This window comes from Festucalex cinctus, chromosome 8, assembly GCF_051991245.1.
Source record: "Festucalex cinctus isolate MCC-2025b chromosome 8, RoL_Fcin_1.0, whole genome shotgun sequence".
Taxonomy (NCBI): Eukaryota; Metazoa; Chordata; class Actinopteri; order Syngnathiformes; family Syngnathidae; genus Festucalex; species Festucalex cinctus.
The window spans coordinates 17332713-17354484 of NC_135418.1; the positions used below are offsets into that span (position 1 = coordinate 17332713).

A 21772-nucleotide genomic window follows, 5' to 3' on the forward strand; every position below is an offset into this window, starting at 1 on the left:
CAAAAAGGTAGTTTTCTTAACAAATTTATTAGAGAACATTTTGCACAAATAAGTAGACTCCCAAGAAAAACACTGAAAACTTGTTAATTCCAGGCCTAGCAGACATGTTGCTATTTATAAAAGTTATGGAGGTCATAGAAAATACTAGGTGAGGTCGTTTTTACTGAAAATGAATACAATTTTTACGTGGTTCATTGGCTAGATAAATTAAAAAAAAATAAAATAAAATCAACATGGACAAAAACAAATTCCATTACACAAATATACAACCGAAAGGGCGCAGGCAGAAGCACAAGCTATTCATTTCTGTGCCTATCCCCCCAGCACTACAAAACACAAGAAATAAACATTAATTCAGTAGTTGTAAATTTATAGTTTCTGTTGTGGGGTGCATTTTTGCATTCGTTAATTTGATTAAACTAAGGATTTTGTAACCTATGCATTCTATTCTCAACCTTACTTTAATGTTAAGTACATATTTTACAGAAAAACATCTTGTCAAAATTTTGGAAATTGTTTTTTGTTCATTGAGATATTGAATAAAATCTTTAAATTGCTAAATTGTTAAATTGATTAATATGCATAAATATGTGATTAATGCGACATTTTTCTGTGATTAATTAATCTATTAATGCTTTAACTTTGACAGCCCTAATAATAAATGTACTGTGCTGGAACTGGTAAAATCCTTAGCCTTCAATAACTTATGTGTCATGTCCGTCGAAGATATAGCTCTCCAGTAAAACTGTTGACATGTATCTCAAAATATTTAAAAGTGGAACGGTTCGATTCGATGCACTTGCATCATTGAAAAAACAATTTCCCTGTTCAAACTTTTCTGTTACACCTCTAGAAAACAATCAACATTTTCCCTATTTTATGACATGTTACAGACCAAACCAGGAACTGAATCAAATTTGTTGATTTGCAATAATATACTGTCATTAAAAAAAAAAAAAAAAAAAAAAAAAATCATATTCATTCATTAAAGGATCTTTGTGCAGTTTGTTACTTTTTTACTCGCGACTGCCACCTCTGGCCCAAAACGTAACTGCAGCATCTGTTTCAGGCTCGTTCATGCTTCATGTGCGAGTATGTGCACGATCTTAAAGTGACAGCCACAGTTAACAAACGACAAAATGACTTCAAATGAGGTAGGAAAAACTCCACCCTCCCCTCCCCAAAGAAACTGTCGTGTGCAGGGCCCGCACACTCGACTATGAAGGGGAGATAAAAGCTGATAGGTGCAGTGAGAGTAAAACATTCAGGGCTCTTTGTATTCATCTGGGCATTGGTGGAGCATGCACGATGTAGAAACAGCTTTAACATTACCCTTTTAAACGCCACAATACACCTTTAATAGACAAAACAATCAACAGATGAATAGTTTATTAAAACAAGTTAGTCGTAGTTCATTTAATACAAGTATATTTATCTCTTGGTTGTCTTTACTACTATGGCCAACAATTTTAAAGTATCCAAGCAAGGCTGTTTCCGAATGGGAGACATTCACACATACGTGCCCCCCTCCCCCAAAATAATAATAATAAAAAAAGTTGTCTCATTTGCTAATATTAATTAAAGGGCGATGACCTATAAAATATCTAAACGATTGTTTTTGGCAATAATGTCGTAAAATGTAAAACTATGAATCAAAATGTAATTATTGCTTATTGAGATGAAAATCAATATACATGATTAAATTGAAATTTGTAATTCAAATGGGGGGTGCGTTTATTGTTTTGTGAGTCTGATGGGCTTTCATTAGAAGGGGTGGAGGGGCGCGGGTTGTTATGTTGAGTGCTTCTCTCCCTCCTCCTCCTCCTCCTCTTCCTCTTCCTCCTCCATCTGCGTCTCTTCAGTCGCGCCTCTGTCCGCAGCAAAGCGCGCTAGGACAGATCCCACAAAAAAAAAAAAAAGAAAGAAAGAAAAAAACGTGCCCACATACTCGAAACGTCGAGTAAACGTCGCAATTTAACGTTCAAATGATTTCCACGAGCGTGTAGGGCCCTTTGAGTCGACGCTGGCTGACCATAGAGTGGTTGAAGAAGATGATCTCTCAGATCGCGGAGGCTGTGCTGCTGCTGCGTGGGGGAGTGGGTCCTTACATCCTGTGGCGTTTCCTGTGTTTGTAAACTAGACGCTCTCGGAAAATCCTCGGCCGACCGAAGCGCCAAGGTAAAACGATCATCCCATCATGATCATTCTCATGTTTGCTGGGCGTTCGCGGTTCGTATTTGTGGCGATCGCTGCTTCGTGCGAGACGCCCACGTAAGGACGGAAGCGAGGCATTTACTCGATATTTTAGCTTAGACGTTAGCCGCCGCGAGCTAACGTTAGCTTGTTAGTCGAGAGGGGGAGGCTCTCCACGACGGCCATTATGAGTGTCGTTATCGCCCCATCTAGTCTCGAGCGACTCGGGCTTTGTCTTCCAAGATTCACGAAGAGAGTTTTGTGTTTTAATCCCCACTTCGCCACGGACATGTTCGTCGGGCGTTTGTGTGTAATTAAAGACTAAATGTCGTAAAATAACACGCAATGTGTAACATTGCAGTGGGCGAGGGCGCAACCGAGGCGAGCAAGCTAATGGCTACTTGATGTTCGCTAAACTTAACTAGCGTCAGGTTTGGTTGAAGCGCGAAGGCCAAGCCCCGCAAAATGTCGAAAGATTGCCATTTATTTTCCTCAAACGAAAGGTGGTAATAAAATTACCGCCGTCATGCTCATAACATGTCGCATTTTTATATGACCCAAAATAGTGTTGTTTGCATTATGACTCCGTAACAAGTGTTAACGTTAGCCAAGCAAAGCTAATATAGCACCATAGCTTTCACCTATATAAATATTTTCGAGGTTATGTTTTTAAGTTTGGTTAACTGTGCACGAGCCTAACGAAATACAAGGGAAACCCACTACTACAGTAGGCTGAGTGCATTCTAGCAATTACCAGGCCGTTTTTATTTAATGAACATTTTTCAATTCTTCAATTTCGTTGTTAGCTTGTTGCTAAAGATCGATTTCGTCAAGTCTGAATGTCATTAAAATATATCATTTATAGCGGCTTGTACTTCACTATTATTTTTAACAGTTTTTCAATTAACACATAAGGTACAAAAATAAAATACACCGAGTTAGATTTGTTTGGATTTTTAACTACTTTGTTGTGGCTTAAATATCATTTTCCATATAAATCCATATCACGATCCCTTGTCAACATATCCCATGCTATGTATGTTGTCAGTTATTGCCATATATTTCTGTATTTATTAATTAGCAATATAAATTAGCACCAATACTCGCTGTAAATTCAGATTGTTTGCATGTATATTACACTGATAGTATTTTACCTATAAATCCTTAAAACCAATAAGTAAATGTACCATTGTACTGTAAAATGATTTAATAGGGTCTATAACTGTGAGATAAACATTATATTCACATCTCACATAAAATGCATGTATATTTCCAGTAGGCCATACTTGTATAACGATGCCCACTGGAGAGTATGTAGCTGAAAAGGCAAAAAGTGATGTTGTAATTCCATGTGTTGTCTATTTCATCCACATCCTCCTCTTCTTCAGTTTGAATGCTAGATGAGTGAGGTGGGTGTGGCTTCCCACCAGCCTGACCATCCTGACTGACGGCTCTCTGGATGACCTTGTCCCCACCCCTGTCCCTGCGCTCACACACACCGTTACCACAGCAATGTCACACCTGCCCAGCAGCTCAGTCCGCGACCATATGAAATGGGTTTGTGTTTTATAACACCAAAGTGGTTGCAAGTCACTTTTGATGAAGTCTTGTGTCACTCAGGATGTTGTCGTTGATAAATTGCAGTGCAGTGGATGCATGTCAACAGATTGTTAATCTTAAATGTTATCTTTCATTTCCCAGGCCGGTTTGCTCGGCTGTGAAGCGGTGCTCTCCAGTATGGCCCTGATGCAGGCCAGCACCATGGCAGCTCCGCCCAAAAAGATGATGGCTCCACTCGGACACGCACCGCCACAGAGGGATGGATCTGATCGTGGTGGTCCCCAGGGTCACATGATCCTCCCGTCTGGCATGAGCTGTCCACCCCTGGTTAGGATTTACTGTGAAATTTGGGCGGGGACATTGCATTCTTTGAATGCCACATTCGTAATATTTCGTAAAGTGTTGACTTTTTCTCAGTACGGTGCAAAACCTACAGATTTTCACTACTGGCTTTGTATAGTGTTTTAAATTTTAAGGATTTCCGAAAGTGGAAATTTTGAAATAGTCCTCTGTTCTTTATTTTAGCTAATCCGGAAGGAAGGTGAATTCCAAGCTCCGCGCCTACTGGATGAGAAGGACATGAGGACCAATGAGGACCTGCAGCAGAAAAAAAAGAACAGGAAATCAGTGGCGCCCTGTAAAGTGAGAGAACAAGAGGGAAGGGGAGGGAAGGTCAGTGGCTGTGATTGCAAAACAGGGAACGGTCTTGGAGCGCTCCCCCTCTTGGGGCTCTCCCTAGTCTGCACATTTGTTTGTGTGTGTGGGGGTGGGGGGAGGAGCGGCAGGGAAGATGTGGAGGGGGTGGAGGATCTGGAGAGGAAAGCGGGGGGAGGGGAGCAGGGCAGAGCGGTGCACAATAACAGCAGTTGTGTGCATAACAGGGGGAGCAGCACCACGGCCTTTGTGGAGGGGATTGTAAGTTAATTCTCCATCAATCCTTAAACAAAAATTGTAAAATAGACATACATATTTGTATGCAACTTAAATACATTTCATTAACAAGATGGTGAGGAGAAGGTATGGAAACAAACAGTTTATGAATGGTGCACAGAAAGTGTTGCTAAACAGCGATTCATTAATGTCCTCCACAGGGCACAGGTGGAGATGAGAACGGTCCATCTTCCAAAGTGCAGAAAAACTTTATTTGTGACCACTGTTACGGAGCATTTAGGAGCGGATACCACCTGAAGAGACATATCCTCATTCACACAGGTACACTTCATGCTATCAACCATAGCGCCCTGAATACAGCAAATCTAAAATGGTCTGGTCACTGTGCCGCAACTGTAAGGTTTAAAATAGCCTGTTTTGGTATAATAGGTTTTGCCTCACAGTTTTAGTGGTTTCTGTGGGGGCTTGAACTAAAACTGGTGCTCTTCGGTTTAGGGGAGAAGCCGTATGCTTGTGCCGTATGTGACATGAGGTTTATTCAGCGTTACCACCTGGAGAGACACAGCCTCATTCACACGGGTATGCGTCTTTTAACCGTACCCATATTGCATATATCCTCCAGACTGCCTCTCTAGTCTGACACTTTAAATAATGGACGGATGTTCAGGGTTCATTTTTGTCTGTGGACAGTAATTTCCAACAAAGCCACCACGCAAAAAAAAAAAAAAAAAGTAGTTCAGCCCGAAGCATTTTAAACACAACTTTTTGTCTTCCCAAGTTGTGTTTCCTCAACATCAAGTAAACCTGCTCCAGACAGTTTATCACAGTGTGTGGTCCATTAGTGCCAACTGCCAAGTCCACTATTAAAAACCCTTGCTTTTTGCAGTTTAGCACTTTGTATGAATAGTTTCGGTGCATGATTTAAACTACTGCAGATTTGGGGAAAAAAAAGTGTGGATGGTACATCTGACCTTCATCTGTGGTTTCCTGATCCTTGGTGTCATTTATTTCTTATTTATTTATTTATTTATTTATTTATTTATTTTGTTCTAACATCAGTTGCCTTAAAGAGTAAAATGGGAGGTTCTTGTTACTTACAAAGACAGAAAGGTCTTTTTACAACATACATTTCCATTTAGTCACTGGTGTATTAGGGTTTGAAAGATGAAATATTTTTTGTAGCCAACTATAATGTGATAAAAGTCAGGTTGAAGTTGAGTTAACGATGTCCTCTTTATTTTTTTTCAACACAGTACAGCTGTCCCCAACCTTTTATTGCACCACAGACCGAATGAATTAAAATAAAAGATTAATCAACTCCATATTACACTGAAAGTAGTTTTGCATAAGTGAGAGCCTGGTGCATGGTTTTTTCTTAAACAGCAATCAGGAGTTGCTGCTTAATCTGTGACCCTTCAGAGTTTGTGAACCAAAGCGAATGATATTGTTTGACTTCAGCGTATATTTATACATACAAAATACACATATAAATAGTGCACGCGCACACACGTGTATGTGTTCAAATATGGAGCTGGAGAGTTTATAGATTAATTGACTGATACAGAGAGTGACATTCATTTCCACATGTAACTTATAAATGCAGGCGCTCAGGCTTCTTAACATACAACAGCGCCCCCTGTTGTCCTAACACCGGTCTCATCTTGCCTTCCATAGCAAAGTGTGTTTTGGAAGATGGTTGTGTTGTTAGGTTATAAAGGTGCAGTTGGATCGAAATATAATTTGACACACATACGTTTGTACTAAACAATTGCTAATAAACATTTCTGTGAAGTTATAAGTAAGACTTCTTGATAGTGGACTTGAAGATTAACTTGTGGACCAGGCCAGATGTGCACTTCTTTTTAAATAAAAGCAAACATTTTTTCATTTAGAATCACTGCATGGACATCAAAGGACTGTTGAGAATATTTTTAGCTTTTATGTGTTGAAGAAAAGTCATAATCTAATAAGTAATGGCCCTTGTTGCCTGAATATAAGAAATTAAATCTTATGTTGGTGCTGTGACATCAGGATTAAAGGCCAGATGAAACAGACAGTTCAGGTGACATTAACAAGAACCTTGCCATAATCACACCACAACCTGTCATCTTGACATCCCAATCACATGATATGACTTAATGTGGACATTCTTGGCCTCTATTAGTTTTCATTCCATTTATTTAATAATGTAACTTTTTAAAGATGACAAATTGCAACAATTCTTGATGACTCATGATTTTGGGTGTATAATTCAAATTATGGCACGTGAGATTGAAGGGACTGTTGTATTAAGTGTGATGTTGCTGAAAAAGTGCATACATTTTGTTTTTCATAGGTGAACATGTCACTGTTGGTTTATAGTGTTTTGCATCCTCCAACCTAGTGCATTTGGGCGGAAGCAGTTTCCTACCGTGTTACCAATTAGTCCTTTGATGGCCACCCACGTCTATATGCAACATAACGGCTCCAGTTTATGTAGAGCTGTAATTATCTGGCTTTTTCACTTGAGGCCTTCAGCAAAATTTCAGTGATGTGAGTTTGGAGCAGGGATTGATTGACAGGCTCTAGCATTTCGAGGCAGGTCATGCCTTAAACAAACCAAAACAAAGGAATGATCTCAGACACCCCCTACCTAGTGTTAAAAAGGTCATTCATCATAGTAACTAGTGGTGCAATGTGTCTGCTTCGCTGGCCGGTGTGATCGCTGTCTCTCACATTCCTTCGCTGTCTTGCTGCTGCTGCTGCTGCCTTGTGTATCTCGTTCACGCATGCTTGGCTCACATCCTGTGGCTGTTTTTGTGTCATAATCCCACACGACAAATGCTTCCAAATAACAGAAGACACAATTGGACCAAAACAAACCTTTTAATGACTGTCCCTTTTAATGGCAAAGTGACGCTCGTAGCTAACGTGTTACTTTGTGTATGTAGGGGTGAAGCCGTACGCTTGCTCCATGTGTGACATGAGGTTCTTCCAACGTTACCATCTGGCAAGACACAGCCTCACTCATACTGGTATGCGTCTACTTACATTAGCTTCTCCGGTAGATATTTGCAGAAGTGCCTCCACTTATCGGCTCGTTAAACGACAGACAGAAACGATATCACGTCTCAATAGAGTTTCAAATTTTTATTAGGCCTGAAATGTGAGGAAGAATGATGTATCCAGACATGTTCTGACAGCCAAATATAAAATAATTCTAGTGTTACGTGTACACATAAATGTTTGAATCATCAGCTTTTCCCCCGCTTGAATGCTCTACTTTATTCCGCGCAATTACATTTTTGTCACACACACAAAAAAAAAAATGTTGACATTTTAATGTGGCTGACAAGATTTGGGTATTAAACGCAACCAAATATAAATTGCTGGGAGGATGTGTGGATGTATAAGAACAGCTACACGTGAGGGAAGAGTTGATGGTTCTGAGTTGTTGTGCTTGTAGTTTCTACTGACATACTTTTTGTGTGTAGGGGTGAAGCCATACGCTTGCTCCATTTGTGACATGAGATTTTTCCAACGCTACCACTTGGCAAGACACAGTCTCATTCACACGGGTATGAGGTTGCTCTTCCTTGATCCATTTAAACTTTCCTACTAGCCTAATAGTCGTTAAAGCGGAAGTCAAACTTAATATGTTAATGTGACCTCACTAGTCTAAACGTGACATTCTGATTAATATTACATTTATACAATATGAGTTATGCAGCAAAATCTAGCCATTTTTATCCAGGGGGGCGGCCATTTTGCCACTTTCTGTCGACTGAAGATGACATCACAGTTGCTCGTGGCTCATGGTGCATTCGAGGAAGGTTGAAAGTCGGATTTATCCCAGTTGGCGTTTCCCAGTTCCCACCTGAAGACGTTTGACGCAAAAGTAAACAACCAAAATGGCGGATAGTCATAAATTGTTTTTTTGTTTTGGTCCTCAAAAGACATTTTGACCTTGTCGCAATTTTGCTTCATTTATGTATTTATCTTATTTCATAAGCATTCACATACAGTTCAATAGTTAACTGTATAGTTTAATGCAGGGAGATAGCGGCATACTGTCACGTTATGTGAAGTCATGTTGAATATTTATGAATGAAGAAAGCCATATAGTTTTATACTCAAGTAAATTGTGTTTTACCATTCATGGTACGCGGTTCCATAGTGGCCAACATTGTAGTGACGTTGCATCGAAGTCGGTCGGTGAAGTTGTGGTACTCCCCCCCCCCAACTTCGCAAGTGGGATTTCTGAGTTCAAGGGGGCGTTCCCACACACACTTCCTGGTTTGAAGTCGGAAAAATCCGACTTCCTACTTTCCTCCAATGCAGTATCAGGCAACAACCAATCACAGCTCACCTGTTTTCTGAAGCTGAGATGTGATTGGTTGTTACCTCAGAAGTGAGCAACTGTGTTGTCATTTTCACTCACTGACAGCAAGTGGCAAAATGGCCGCCTTCTGATATTGATAAACACTGCTGGATTTCGCTGCTTAACTCATATTTCACAAACAATATTAATTAGAATTAGAATACCCTATTTAGACTATGGGGCTGCATAGAATATATTAAGAATTTTTTGGGGGGGTTGACTTCCCCTTTAACTCTTCCTTGTTTCTAGAATGATCTACATTGGTCTTCTCAGGCCTAGTGCTTGTTACAAAAATCAACTTAATCATTGAAGCTGTTGTTCTAGCTAGATACTTCCATGGTGGCACAACATGACCTTAGCCTAAAAATGAACATGTTGAACTTATTGTGAAAGGCTATAAAACAATAGCTCAGTGCGCATGGTGTCGTATACTAAGTTGTGCCTTTGGCATGTCTGGATACATAATAACCGGGTGTGTCCTGTTGAGATCATTGTGGTGTCTAGTTTTTCTTTTTACAAAACATTTTTGCTCTGTGTGTACAGGGGTGAAGCCATATGCTTGCTCCATGTGTGACATGAGATTTTTCCAGAGATACCACCTGGCGAGACACACTCTCACACATACGGGTACATGTTTATTCTCAACCCCCTCTTACCTTACCTCACATTGGAGTGTTCTAGTGTTAGGCCTCACCCTATCTGTAAGAGCACTGGGACACAAATGCCTTTCCACTGCACGATACCTACACGGTTGGCTCTTGCCTTTTTTCCACTATCGGTTGAGGGTCCAAGCATGACGTGACGAGACCATATGGGGTAAACTGCTGCAAATGTCGTTGCGTTTTTATAACCTTTGGATGCAAGGCTTGAAATGATGAAAACCAACACATGCTAATGTTAGCATTCCATCATACTTCATAGGGCCTTGTTTTCTTGATGGTGCCTGACTGCTAGCTTTCTGCATATAAAAGCTCCATTACTGTTTGTTAGTGTAACTAGTTAACTCATTCACTGCCATTGATGAGTATACGTCTCATTCTCAATCACTGGTACAGTACGTTTTTTTTGTGTGTTTTTTTTTGCAACAGGGACGGGTGGGAAGCATCGGATTCTGCTCCACTCTAAATGTCAAATTTGGGAACAACTTTACTGAATATGAGATCAACACAGTTTGATTTGATTTGATTTTATTTAGTTTGAGAGTCCATGGGAGAAATGGCTGCTTTTTGTGCAACTTACCTATTTTTCTACTGTTAATTACAAAGAACAGAAAACGACAGAAAGTGTATCTATTATTATTATTATTATTATTATTATTATTATTAAACACAATATTCTGTATGCATTGCAAATTTGAAGATGTTCTAAAATGGCTGGCAGTGAATGTTAATGACTGATGTTTTCAATCAGGCCTGTTTTTTTTTTAAGTTGAAAATCAACAGATTCAAAGCCGAGGCAAGCCGTGTAGGTGCCACACAGTGGAAAAGTAGTTCAAGACAAATAAGGGCCCTTCCATTTTGTACAGTTCTTTTATTACTTGTTTTTGGTTTCCTTAATTTCATTGTATTGTCCTGAATGTGTGGCTAGCGACTCATTAGCCATGATAGAATACGGAATATGTAATGGCCCCAAAGTGACTTGTACATCTAAAAATACATTTGTGTTTGTAGCTGACAGGAGCACTTTAATAAAGTTTGGTACTGTATGCATTCAGGGGTGAAGCCGTACGCTTGCTCCATGTGTGACATGAGGTTCTTCCAACGTTACCATTTGGCAAGACACAGCCTCACTCATACCGGTATGCTGCATTTGTTCCCCTTTTACTTTAGAACCTTTACATATAACCAACCAACAACATGTCTAACTGATTCTTTAAGTCCCGTTTTCTACTATAACATCATGTAATTGGTGGAAAATTTCCACAAAAACTCTAGGCTTTGTTGGAAAACCGTCCACTGGAAAAAATGTCCCTCTCTGTGATTAAAACTGTAATGTTACCATAGCATGTGTAACAATGAGCACTTTATGTCACCACCAATAGCGGGCACATTACACAAATAAGATTTAATGGCAGACATCAGTAGTCTGAAATAACCAAAGAGAGTAATTCCATTTCTCCCGTTTGAATCAATATTTGGCTTCTTGACCATTGAAATGGTGCATTTGCTCAAAAATGTTAACTGTGTGCATTGAGACTGAACATTATTAAAGTAGCTCCTCCATTTGTCTCTTTTTTTTTTTTTTTTTTTTCTAATAATATAAACTTAGCTTGTGATGTCTGCCAGTTCTTTCTGGCGTAATGTCTCTACGATCAGTTTGACAGCATGCTGTTATAAATCACCCAATAGCATGTCCTTGCATCTTTTACGTGTTGCGTTTTTGAGTTTGAAACTGCATCTAACCTTCTTGTGTTCCATTCAGGAGTGAAGCCGTATGCTTGTACCATGTGTGACATGAGGTTTATACAACGTTACCAACTGGAAAGACACAGTCTCACTCACACAGGTACGTCTCTTTTATTTGAATGTGACAATGGTTCACACTGTCATGGTCATATGGCTGCCTTGAAATTACCGCATGTCATAATGTAGACAAGCAATTATATAGTCTGATGGAAATGAAAGTCCCACTTTGTTTCTGTTGTATTGTGGCATCTTACATTGTGAAGATTCTTGCGTAATAAGTGAAGATGACGTGTTTGATACGTAGGCCTTTATTCATAGACATCAGAAAATTATTTCACCATCTTAATTAATGTTATATAGGTGTGAGGAATTATACAAATTATTTTGGTTAGTCATAGATCAGAAACTGTTTTTAATGAGTATATGTATTTGATCCACAACAGTCCACACAGGTCGATTATCGTGTTGTTGCTTACTCAATTGACTGACATTGTCTTTTCTCCACTTTTGTCTTTGAAATGATTTTCACAGAAGCATCAGTCGTTCTACAGTAATCAGTCACACACTTATCTACAGTGTTACATTTTCTGTCCGATTTTACATTGCAGATGTTTGCCAACTGCCTAAAATTGTCTAACCTGCGATCAGCGTTGAAAAATAAACCCGTATAGACATTAGGAAATCTCTTATTGGCTATTGTGCTTGGTGAAATGTGTCCATTTAGGACCTCAATTACTCCCTTGGATATTTAGGTTCCCAGGTGTGCAGATTGGTTCCGTTTGCTGTCTGGATGATTTTCATTGGCCTTCAATATTTAGAAATTTGAACACAGACTGTAGCATTAGTAATCTCACTTATAGAGAAAAGTCATGTTCATGTTCAATTGGAATGGCAGATGTACTTCCTCACCTGGTGGAATCTCTGCAGCAAACTAAGCGCTGATGAGTGCAACCAAACTTTACTAAACAATTAGTAAAGTTTAGCGGCGATCATTTTTGGCAGTTGAATCATTTCTCTTCCCCGCTAAAGCTGGTACTTTGTGTGCGTAGGGGTGAAGCCGTACGCTTGCACCATGTGTGACAAGAGGTTTTTTCAGCGCTACCACCTGGCGAGACACAGCCTCACTCATATGGGTATGCGCCTGCCAATCTTGAAACCGTCACACCATTAGGATGCTGCAACATCTGTTAATTGTTTGTGTTATGCCACATTGTTGATGGGGCAGATTTAGTCTATTAGCACCAATGACATTATTGGCTCGTGTAATGTAAGTGGACCAGAAAATAGTGTAAGTTTTTGCAACCACCTATTTTGCCCATGTCACTAATGTTAGGGTATATATGACATTGGTTATTAACCACAGACATCAATTTAGTCCCGGCTGATCAAGATTTCTTGTTTCTTTGGGGCAGAGACACAAATTAATGCTGTTGATGCTCTGCATTTAGGTGTGAAACCTTATGCTTGCACCATGTGTGACATGAAGTTTTGTCAGCGTTACCACCTGGCGAGACACAGCCTCACTCATACGGGTATGGGTCCGTACACCGTGCCCAGTACATCCTGTGTGCACCTTTCCATTTGTCACATCACTCATGTGTAACTTACCATATCTGATGCGGGGGATTTGAGGAAATCTGTTTTTGTATTACGGTAGGCTCCTGTGATTTTTGAGTATTATTTTTGTAGTAAAGAATATATTTATTCCTTATAGTTGTGAATGCAACTTGGTGTCAAAAATGTATTAATTGAAAATGCGCCCCATAGAAACAGACACAGCACTCTTTATTCATGACAACAGAAACAAATCAATACTTCTCGTGACTGGTATTAGTATTAGTCACATAGTGTTAGTTATATAATCCCTGTTTATATTTTCTCTGCTGGCTGTCTTTTAATTAGAATTATCTACTGCTGTATTTGCATGAATACATTTAAGTAATGTTGCAATTAATCATCGCCAATCTAAAAACTCGACAACCATGGGCATATAATGATAGTTTAAGGATATAAAGGCAGTGGCTGTTGTTTGGATTTGATAAAGTGACGACCTCTGAAGAGAGTGAGTGGACACTTTTTATGGGAATAGTTTAACATATTAAGAAAAGAAAGTTCTCTTGAAGCATGTTTATTCATTAGCATTATTTGATTCGGCTTTCGAGACCCTGATTGCTTGTCAAGCATGTCAATAGGCATGGGCCGATTACTATTGTTTTAAAGAGTCATGGTTTCAGTAACCGCTAATATGATCTGACACTGCAAACACTGATGCGCTTTGCTCTGATTAATGTGGATTGTTCTAAAAACACACAAACAAACAGACAAACGGAGAAAAAAAAAAGGTGCCTGCGCGTACTAGTTGGCCTCAAGGACAACATGAGTAGCCCACGGATCTGTTCAAAAATTAGCTCACCAGTGACTTACTAAGAATAATTAATACAGAGGAAGAATGTTAATGTTTATTTATTGAAACTTAATATGGTACATGTTTCTTCTGCGCCAAATATTCTATATTTTGTTTACAAATAAAATAGGTTATGTTCAATGGGGGAAGACATGTTTTTATTCGCACAAATTTTTCAAAAGTGATACATCATACCACAATATTTATCCTCACTGTTAGAATACCGTCAGAATCTACTATTGGCCCATGCCTACATGTCAAAATATGTTTATTTAACTTTTAAATAGCAGCGGGTTAACCCCACAATAATGGATTTGATATATCAGATTGTTTGTGGTGTTTGACATTTGCTTGCCATGGCTAGCGTGCTATTTACCTGAAGTTGTGTTTCATTACTCCACAAAATCTAAAGCTACTTCGGCAGTAAAAACAGGCTAAAATGTAAACAGATTGAGAGATTGCCATTGCATTGATTGGGAAATGTGTGGTTAATAACCAATAGCTTAGGCATGTTTACATAGATAAAACTGCAAAGTGAAGCACAATATCATAATGCTGCTACTTTGCATTTAGGTGTGAAACCTTATGCTTGCACCATATGCGACAAGAGGTTTTTTCAGCGCTACCACCTGGCGAGACACAGCCTCACTCATATGGGTATGCGCCCATCTTGCCCATGACACTTAAACGTCACGTTTCATGTGACATGACATCACACACAGCATATGTTACAGACGCCTAAAATTCTTATTTGTAAACACGCCTTAGCCGTGGATCATTAATTGCTTTCCACGTTTTGTACAGATTGGTCATAAATTCTAAGAACAATAAAAAAAAAAATATTGCTTTAATTAACTGAAAATGTTGGTTTACAACCCATCAATTCTGAGTAGAGAATAAGCACATTGCATCACTGTTGGATTGTGAACACCAAAAACCAAAGTGTGAAAGTAATATTTGTAATACTCTGCGTTTAGGTGTGAAACCTTTCGCTTGCACCATGTGTGACATGAGGTTTATTCAGCGCTACCACCTGGCCAGACACAGCCTCACTCATACTGGTATGCGTCTATGCACTTACTGCCCATTAAGCTTGAGTACACACAGCCTCACGTAATATATTTATTTTATGTATTAACGGCGAAATTTGTTTAAAAAAAAAATGCATTTGGAGTTATAGCCGTATTAGCTTGGCAGTCGAAGACAATCATTCTCAGGAAAATGGAGGATAATATTTTAGGATTGTAGTGTTTTCACAATGCAACAGTTACAGCAGAGATGCCAACACGCCTCATTTTCAGAATGTCCGGGATGACGAAAATCAGACCAACTGCTGACATTAGATTTCAAAAATAATCTGTCCTCCATTGTCTCTGTGTGTTATCTGGCCACACAATTGCTAATTCAGGGCGCCCTCGCGCGAGGCCAGACACATTAATTATACGACATGTCAATGTTGCGAGCTCATACACGCATGAGGTGACGCGAGTGCACGTGAATTCACAATTAGACCTGATCACAAGTCGACGTCAGCAGTGTCGGCGGTTGTGCCCATTTCTGCATCCTGGGCATTTCGGGAAGCCGGGAGGATTGGCAACTCTGTTACTGGCAGATACTTGCATGAAATAATACAGTTGAGAATCGCGCCATATTTATTGTGTTGTTGTTGATGCAAAAGTCGCTAAATGCGCCGGCGAGAGGCTGAATGAAATAGGATTTTTTTTGCATGAATTGGCGACTGTGTGGTTAATAACCAATCGCGTCGGGATGTACTGGAAAGGAATGAAAATGGAGTGTAAGTCATGTAACATTGCCACTTTGCATTTAGGTGTGAAACCTTATGCTTGCACCATGTGTGACAAGAGGTTTTTTCAGCGTTATCACCTGGCGAGACACAGCCTCACTCATATGGGTATGCACCCGCCCACCTAAACAATGAATGTAACATAATAGGTGACACAAGGCTAGTTGATATAACGGAATTGGTCGTTAAGCGTTTTCTGCATCACCTTTGAATCGCAGACACTAAATAAATGCAAACATAGTGTGACATCATCAGCTCATGTTGTGTTAGCTGTGGATTTGAAAATTGGTCAAACACAACTTAAACTTCATCACTAGATTGAATTCTGAAAAGTGGTTAACAACCCATCAATGCCAATTTTTACTAATCGATTGATGACAAAGTATTGACAATTAATGTGTTAATGCTCTGCGTTTAGGTGTGAAACCTTTTGCTTGCACAATGTGCGACATGAGGTTTGTTCAGCGCTACCACCTGGCGAGACACAGCCTCACTCATACGGGTATGGGTCCATACACCTGCCCCTCTCATCTTTCCAGTCACTCAGTGTGTTTGACGCGATATTTGCAAGAGGATAGCATAGACCCTGACTGCCAGAAATAGTGACACCATAGTTCAACCTTTCCCTCTAAAATGAACAAAAACCTCCTTCAAGCTTTTGTCACACGCAGCGGTTGAAGCTAATGACGCGACAAGCCAACTTGTTTTGATTGTTACCGCGCTAATCTCTGAACTCGTCTAGAGAGCGTCTCGGATGAGGATTTGTGTAATCCTTCATCTCCACCTTGTTTTCCCACTGGGACTGTTTCACAAGATGGCCCAGTGGGATGTAATTATTTTGGCAATTAGATTAACTACTAGCAGTTTTATTTTATTATTTATTATTATTATTATTTTTTTTTTACATAAATAGAACTGTCCCTGTTTCAGTTTAAATCTCAAATGTTTGCAGTTCAACCCAGTAATTTGTAAAGTTGCGTGACACTTGTAGCCTGAATTAATGCTTTATAGGAAAATAATTTAAACATATATATTTTTACTTGTGTAACCTTTTTTTTGTTTTTATTTTTTATGATCTACTAGTACAGAGACCGGTATGTGTGTGTGTGTGTTTTTGTTGTTGTTTTTTATAAAGGGCCGAACCTGATACCAATTATTAGTAGTCAAGGAGGCCCATAAACCAATATTTGGAGCCAATACTCATTTTCAGTAAAAGGGACAATATTGATGTCAGAATAAAAAATAAATTATTATTATTATTATTATTATTATTATTATTATTATTATTAATTCCAACTCACATCCTTCTTTAAAAAATTATGTCATTATTATTATTATTATTATTATTATTATTATTATTATTATTATTATTATTATCTTGGACAGTATAAGTCATTGTTTTAAATTTCTAACAAAAAGGTTAGGGCACTCCCAGGGTCACAATCATGTCTTAAAAGTTAAATTTGTACTGAACCAAGTAAATAGCTACCTAGTGATTGACAGTTTTCTAAAATTTCAAAATGCCAATTTGTTATGTTATTATTTTTGTTTTAATTGCAAATGAAAGTAAAAGAGCAGCATCATCATTTATAAAAGTTAACTGAAAATTTAAGTTTTATATTGATCTCTTATCTGCCATCAATTATTATTTTTTATTTTTTATTTATTTATTTATTTTCTTAAAGGCAGATGCCGATCTTCACGGAAATGGCAAGAATAATTATCGGTTGGGCTGATAATTGGTCTGTCGATACCATATACTTTTTTTTTTTTTTTGCTATAATTTCTTCACTGATTGGTTGGCATAAATCTCAGTGCTCTACTCCCTTAGAGTAAGATATGATTTTGACCCAAATATTGACCTTTTAAAAGGACTCCATCCATGTAGAAATTATCCTTCATTTATGACACGTACGTGTGATCGTGGAAGAATAAAAGTTAGGGTTCTTCCAGTACACGTAGAACGCCCCATTGTTAACGTGACGCAGGGCGCTTGACATATTCTGTGTTCCAGCTGTATCCACGTAGTTGCATGTGTGAACATTTCCGCATTGTGTGCGTGCGTGTCTGGCAGAGGTGATGTTGCACGTTACTTGACTTTGTGTGGTGTGTGGCGGGTAGGCCTAATACGCTGCTCTGTGTGTGTAGGGGTGAAGCCGTATGCTTGTTCCATGTGTGACATGAGGTTTATTCAGCGTAACCACCTGGAGAGACACAGCCTCACTCACACGGGTATGCGTTCCGTTGCCGCGCCTCCCCCCCCCCCAACTTCCACCACTGCCGCGCGCACCCCCACCCCGCCCGACGCGCCACACCGCAGCCTCCACTTTGATGGGATGTTGAACCAGCATCACACAGTCGCAGCCCAGATGTCGTTGCGTACATCTGGGCCACGATAACTCCACTCTGATCTACACATAATGAGTTGATGAGCAGGCCTTTTGAAAATCCAAACCACTCATGAGTTACAGATAAGGCTTTCCTACTATTGCTGCAACGATAGTCCTTAAAGACAGTTTGACACACTTTAGTGGTGCAAAAACACAAATATTGACGCATTGACTCTGTTGTGTGTGCTTTTTGCTAGGGGAGAAGCCGTTTGCGTGCGACATGTGTGATATGAGGTTTATCCAGCGCTACCACCTGGAGAGACACAAGCGCGTGCACAGCGGCGAGAAGCCTTACCAGTGTGAGCGCTGCCAGCAGGTGAGAACAACATATTTGATTTTGTTCTGCAGGAATCGGATTTATTCTCACATTCTGTATTGTTTGTAGTTTAGTTGTTGTTTTTATTTACTTCAGTACAACAGTTCAACAGTGCTCCAATTGCTGCTTCAAACTGTTGAAAATGTTTTGATTTTAATGTTACTTTGTCAAGTTTTGAAAAGATGAATAAGTTATGATTCTTAAATGTGAGGTTGCGAGGCATTAAAAATGTTAATACAATTGTTGTTCATGCTTCACTTTACATACAACGTTGTGGAAAGGAGTTACTTTAACACAACTTGACAATAATAAATGTTCTAAAATATATATGTATTTGTGGGGGACGAGTTGTAATTTACAATAAACAAAATGGCCTGGAGTCCAAAAGGTGCGTTATGTTCCAAATATCAGTTGCTCTGTATTTGAAAAGGGAAAAAAAATGTAGTGTTCCTGTCATCAATGTCCAACATGAAACACTAATGCCACCTAGTGGCAGAGGATTACCTCAACACAAATCTGACTCAGTTTCACACTCCTTTTAACTGTAAACTGTATTTTTATGAACTAATTATTATAAAATGACTGTATTGATGAACTAAAAGATACCACATTTGAATTTGGTAGCCATATTTGTCCACTTTTATTTTAATTTACAAGAGCATGAGAAACTTGAAAAAGATATTTTGTTGTACATTTAGAACAGATAGAATGTGCAATTGATTTACGGTTAATAGCGAGTTAACTGAAAAAAATCATACGATTACTTAAGGTTACAAATTTTAAGCGACTGTGTATGTATATGCAGTCTGGCATAGACGTTAAATTAGATTTAAGTTGAATTTTAAAACTGTATTTAAAAAAAAAACCCATTAAATTAGAGAATGATTATAATTCAGTTACTGGTTTTATCGTGAACATGTCAGAAAATTAGCAAAAACTTTGACCATTGTTTTCCAAAGTATAAGCACATGTTTACAAATGACTGAATGATTTTGATTACACACAAAGACATCATCAGTCTGCTTTTGTGGAAGACTACAAAAATCTGAGGCTGTAATTCCCATAATTCCAATGGAAAGTGTCCAATCTGGAATATTTTCCAAATTCCCCATCTTAAATTTCCATGGAAATACACCGGATGTTTTCCAGCTTCTTTACAAGTGTACTTTCACGTATTTCACGTTGACACGTGTGGAAATGTTGTATTAACAAAAACCCACTTTGTCGCTTCCCAAAGAACTTTTCCCGGACAGACCGTCTGCTGCGGCACCGCCGGCTGTGCCAGGGCCGGGGCGTAGCAAAAGTGGAAACCCAACCGTGTTGCGAACCGCGCCAATACGCCCAAGAAGCTCCACCCGCCCCGCCGACCTGGAGCCCCATGCACCCACCTCCGGGTCGTCTGGCCGTCTGACATTCCACGTTCGCCGCGTCCACCATGGTGCCGGACACGGGACGGGCCGACGGGCGTGGCTCGAGCGCAGACTGACCAGTCTTGGATTACTAATAAACGGCGGGATATTTGTTTGTTTTTGTTTTAACCGTTTTTCTCCCCACCATCTTTTTTTAACGACGAGACTTTTCTGTGATGAAGAGTGTTCCTGTTTTGTACTTACTCTGTTTTTATCGTTCCGATGCATCCACATTTGTTGGTACTCTGTAATGACGGCAATTTTTTTTTTTTTTTGATGGACATACAGGGACATCGTTGCGAGGAAAAGCATTTCATTGTGTCTCTTAAGCTTCGTCACTTAGGTCCAAATATGGCTCGCGTCAACCAGATCTGGCCGGCCGAGGTAGCTGTGTTTCAGTTGTTGTTACCATGGCAATGGTAGCTTGACCGGGACTCTATTGTGAAGCCATCTGGTTGACCAGCATTCTTAGCCTCTAGCAACATTAGAGGTATATTGTCTGTAAATATTGCTACTTACATTCACAGTCGGACTTAAGTGGATTTTTTTTCCTTTTTTTTTTTTTTCATTTGGCTAAAAATTATCTGCAATCTTGCGAGCCAATGGGCGTTATTGGACTTCCATGGAGTAGGTGATGAGTGGATGATCCCATTCTGGCCACATGTTGAGTACCCCCCCCCCCCCCCCCCCCCACTCCACTCCACTCCCCTTTCTGTTGCTTGTACACATTTGAGATTTCTCTCTGTGTCAGAATGCTCCTCTTTTATCCAATTTTATTTAGCTTTTTTCCCCTCAATGTTTTATTATTGTGTATCAGACGTATTTACAAAGACAAGGACACTTTGATGTCACAGTGGACGTTTTTCCTCTTAAGCTGTCGTGGTTACAGAATGTTGGTGAACCCAGTGGCGCAGATAATGTCACTGATGGGGGAGTCACATGATGAGCCGCACACTAACATTGCCTTTTTATGCAGATACTATGTGCTTGGTGTGTTTTAACAGGTGTATGTCATATCATTGGGTGTAGCCTTAACAAAGTGCGGATACACAAGTAATCATTGTAATGCTAAACATTATTGTAACAAGCGTTTTTTGTTCTACCGGCAAAGGCAAGAGAGGTTCCATCACGGCCGCATTACTCCCCGCTGATTTTTCAAACGTGACCCTCCTTGAGATACGTTCTCGTCCGCGATCTTGCGACGAGAACAAGCTTGTACATAAGACATTCTTGAGGTTGACTGAATGTAAGATAGGCGCAATCCCAGATGTGTATTTAGTCCTCCGTGATTGCCAGAAAGAACGTTCACGCGTTTATGTTCAATACAAATGAACACTGTTGGTTTCACTTTGCTGGAGGGTCGGGTTTGAGGAATTGCGTCGACACTGTTCCAGCTGTGCACAAAGCATAGTGACACTTGTCAAAAGGGCAATACAGTACTTGTTGTCAGTTTAGTTTTTAGTAGGACCACGCAAAAGACCCCCGACGTCTCAATCGCTTGTTTTTAACATTGAGGGTTTAACTTTTCGCTCAGATCAAACGTGGGTCCGAGTTTTATTTCAAGTACTTTGTTTTTTTGTTTTTCTAAAATTGTCAACACTGGAGTGACGGGGGTGGAAAAGGCAAACTGAGTGATGGATATTTTTGTTCCCTTCAAACTGTACTCTGTTTTAGACAAAGCCTCTTTCTCCACAGAAAAGATGAACGGAAGTGTTTGGATCAGTACAGTTGACAGCCCATCATGGTGGTTTGTTTTTAAGTAAAAGATTCCTTCCAATGCAAAGTCCCTGGTATTGGTAGTAAATTATATTGATCATGGTATTAGGAGAGCGACGGCGTAACTGTAGCTATCACAGATTAGTTGTTTTCTTTATTAGTCTTGCATGCAGAGTTATGGTCCTCAGTTGAAATAATAGAATCTTGATATTGATTATTTTGTGTAGAAAAATGAGTGCATTCAAGTAACTTCCTAAAACTGTTACAATAATTATTGTAAAATGGGCTAACTAATGTACCCTTGTGATCCAATTAGTTTCAACT

General features: G+C 39.4%; 1 protein-coding gene across 23 annotated transcripts; it reads left to right on the forward strand.

The window, feature by feature from the left end:
* The first annotated feature begins 1823 nt into the window (after positions 1-1823).
* Positions 1824-21515, forward strand: znf740a (zinc finger protein 740a). Of its 23 annotated transcripts, none has more exons than XM_077528712.1 (20): positions 1827-2178; positions 3582-3750; positions 3895-4080; positions 4279-4425; positions 4845-4965; positions 5140-5223; positions 7575-7658; positions 8118-8201; positions 9548-9631; positions 10719-10802; positions 11426-11509; positions 12459-12542; positions 12858-12941; positions 14387-14470; positions 14791-14874; positions 15642-15725; positions 16036-16119; positions 17766-17849; positions 18205-18323; positions 19561-21515. In XM_077528712.1, exons 2-20 carry the CDS (start codon positions 3706-3708, stop codon positions 19732-19734), a joined length of 1884 nt encoding a protein of 627 aa, XP_077384838.1. In that variant the 5' UTR covers positions 1827-2178; positions 3582-3705; the 3' UTR covers positions 19735-21515. The 23 variants fall into 23 exon arrangements, with proteins under 23 accessions (XP_077384854.1, XP_077384847.1, XP_077384846.1 ...); XM_077528713.1 differs by having other exon boundaries at positions 1829-2178; positions 4279-4395; XM_077528721.1 differs by lacking the exon at positions 8118-8201 and having other exon boundaries at positions 1825-2178.
* The last annotated feature ends 257 nt before the right edge of the window (positions 21516-21772 follow it).